The sequence below is a fragment of the Andrographis paniculata genome, unplaced genomic scaffold, assembly GCF_009805555.1.
Source record: "Andrographis paniculata isolate CXL003 unplaced genomic scaffold, ASM980555v1 Contig80END, whole genome shotgun sequence".
Classification (NCBI taxonomy): domain Eukaryota; kingdom Viridiplantae; phylum Streptophyta; class Magnoliopsida; order Lamiales; family Acanthaceae; genus Andrographis; species Andrographis paniculata.
In genome coordinates, this window is record NW_026137618.1 from 5,190,258 (window position 1) to 5,193,356 (window position 3,099).

At 25.8% G+C, this 3,099-nt stretch overlaps 1 protein-coding gene across 1 annotated transcript; it reads left to right on the forward strand.

The window, feature by feature from the left end:
* The first annotated feature begins 390 nt into the window (after positions 1-390).
* LOC127241003 (protein RGF1 INDUCIBLE TRANSCRIPTION FACTOR 1-like) lies at positions 391-1,448 on the forward strand. The gene is made up of 3 exons (XM_051259879.1): positions 391-525; positions 852-998; positions 1,356-1,448. The coding sequence occupies exons 1-3, from the start codon at positions 391-393 to the stop codon at positions 1,446-1,448; spliced, it is 375 nt and encodes a 124-aa protein (XP_051115836.1).
* The last annotated feature ends 1,651 nt before the right edge of the window (positions 1,449-3,099 follow it).

Genomic DNA, 3,099 nt, shown 5'->3' on the forward strand with positions numbered 1-3,099 from the left:
CTATTCAGTTTATGCAAAATAGACGCATTTCAAAGAAAAATTAGCAGAGTGCCTAAAAAATGAGTTCTTCAACATATAATGTTGTAGAGATGGTATGATATAATTTTTTTACCTTTATAATTTTGTAAATTTAGTTGTCATAGATTATCATTTATTTTGTAAAGTAAAATACATTGTTAATGGAGTAAGGTGAAAACACATATTTTTTAATAATATGATAAATTTTGAAGTTCTAACATTTTGTTGTTTGAATTGATGTTGTAGGTTGAAAATGAAATTCATCATGGCATAGATCCAGAATGGGTCAATAGATTTTTGGAAAAGAATTTTTTTCAACCATGTTCGACCCATGACAAATTTGATTTGAATAGATATTGTGTAACATGTAATATGGTCATTTGCAAACATTGTGTGAAGAATGGCCATCACAATGCCCACACAATACTTACGGTGCATAGACATTTACATCAAGATGTTATTCCATTGAGTGAGCTGGAAACTCTAATTGATTGTTCAAAGATCAAGGTACAAGAAATTTTGTTTTTGTCTTTACATATAATAACTATAGTCATTATGGATACTTTGATATTTGAACGAGTTAATATTCTTTTATACTAGTCCAAATAATAACTATAGTCGTCGTGGATACTTAGAGGATAAAATTTTTATATACATCTATATATGAGATTTTGTTAATCTAGAAGTGACGTGTAATTTTATTTTATCCTTTTGTTAGCGTTGTGTTTCACTACAATCAACACGTGTTAGTTATTAAGATATTGTTTACTTTTAGCGTCCTATTTTATCAATGACTTAAGAGCTCTACTGTTATTTGTCTCGCGTAATTGCAGCCTTATAGAAGTAACAATAAATGGGTTATATCTGTAAATCCTCTCCCTCATATTGGCTCGAGTTCAGTCAACGAGAACAGTGGGGTTTGCAATGTTTGCAAACGAAGGCTGAATCCTAAATTTCGGTTATGCTCGCTCACTTGCAAGGTGATATTAATTTTTCCTTTACATTTACTTTTCATTTAAGTCTATTGCATAGTTTACTTTTTTGTTGATAAAATGAAGTATTAGGATTTCTGTACATATGTTTTTCTAATGTGATTGTGAATTTCGCAAATGAATACTAAAATACATATTTATTGGTATCTATGGAAATTACATGTAACATATATAGTTCTCCAGCAGCATACAATCAAACAGGTTCACATAATATGTTGATTGACATTTCAAATTTAGAGCGCGGATTTTGTATTTAATCCTTATTGGAGATGGATATGGTTCCGCACATCGTATTTTAATTTACTTTTTTCCCGTAAATATATTTCTAACTTTCACGTTTATCAGGTATCCGAGCAGAGAAGTTTGGAGCAATTGGAGAATGCTGGAGGAACCAAGCATCGTAGAAAAGGAGTGCCTCGAAGGGCGCCTTTGTTTTGATTCGAAAACTTTCTTGCTCATTATTGTATGCTTAAAAAAGTTATACTATAAAAGGTGCGATATTCACAAAGTTATATTTCTCAATATCAACCTTGTTGAATGAAATATTGCTTAAGATATCATAGTGTTTGCTTTGAATTTGCTTGATCACAATTGACTCATCGGTCAAGAAATAAACATTAGGGTTGTTTTTTTTTTTTGTGGGTTTACCGTAGGTTTTTGCTATTCAGATTTTTTTTTTAAAATATCACATAAAAAAATTACTTTTTTTTTTTCTATATTATACTACAAATTTATTTTACATTCAAAATATCATATCAACTTCTATTTATATCACATTAAACAACTGTTCCAATTCAACTTTTTACTATTCAAAAATTCAAACCTAAAAATTAAAATCCACAAAGAAACACATTGATTTCTCGTGTTTTTTTTTAAACTTTTTTTTAGGAAAACAAATTGTAATAAATGTGGTGTTAGTCTACAAATATTTTTTTTTATCAAACTTTTGACTAGATTATTTTTTGTGTGCAAAGTTTATTCCCATTGGAGTTGCCTTCTCAGTTTTTTAAAGGTTGCAAACTATTTAGTTTTTTTTTTTTTTTTTTTTTTTCTTGTTTAAGTAAACAAATCTAATTTCAAGATATACTGAAAGATAACAGATTATAAAGATCTCTACTTATTTCATTTTTTAACAATTCTATTTTATACTATTATTTTTGTCTGCAATTTCATTCTCTATACCAAGGGACTCTGATAGGAAACAATTATAATTTCAAATTCTGCTAATTATAGAATCAAAATTATTCATTTTAATATATAGTATGTTGATTATGTATGATTTAAAAAACAGGAATTCTATTTAAATTGCTTACTCATTTTATATAGGACTTACTAATTATTCTTAATAGAGGAAGAGAAATGCATAATGAGAAATTTCATTGTGTTTATTTATTATTATTATTATTTAATTGTTATAATTTAATTTAACTTACATTATTTATATATTACAAATATGGCATTGAATTTATTATTCAAATATCTAAGCTATCTATCTATATATTTTTTCAAATTATACTAATGTGATCTTAAAAAAATATTATATCTAATTTATTACTCAAACAAAAAAAATCATCAAAAATATTTTTTTAAATAGATTATCACTCAAAAAAATTTACTGACTGTATCCCAATCGTTATATATATATATATATTTTTATATTTATCAACTGAATTCTTTATTTTACTAAAGAAAACAATTCATTCTAATTCTCTACTTAATTCATTTTCTCTGCAATTTTCTTCTTATAAACAACTCTAATAGGAAAAAATTATAATTCCAAATTCTGCTAATTATAGAATCAAAATTATTCATTCTAATATATAGTATGTTCGCTATGCATAATTTAAAAAACATGAATTCTATTTAAATTGCTTATTCATTTTATACAGAACTTACTAATTATTTTTAATAAAGTGGATCTGTAAATTTTTATGACCTTCTTCATTTAATTCCCATTTTTTCTTTAATTCATTTCTCTTAAATTCTACTCGCTTCTGTTATTTTTGTTTGCAATTTCATTCCCTATATCAAACGACTCTAATATGAAACAATTATAATTCCAAATTCTGCTATTATAGAATCAAAATTA

Bases quoted from the DNA above. Each gene is read 5' to 3' on its own strand.
- LOC127241003 (XM_051259879.1), top strand. From the start codon at position 391: ATGGTCATTTGCAAACATTGTGTGAAGAATGGCCATCACAATGCCCAC. The intron at 526-851 runs GTACAAGAAATT...GCGTAATTGCAG, and splicing joins TTGATTGTTCAAAGATCAAG to CCTTATAGAAGTAACAATAA. The intron at 999-1,355 runs GTGATATTAATT...CACGTTTATCAG, and splicing joins TATGCTCGCTCACTTGCAAG to GTATCCGAGCAGAGAAGTTT.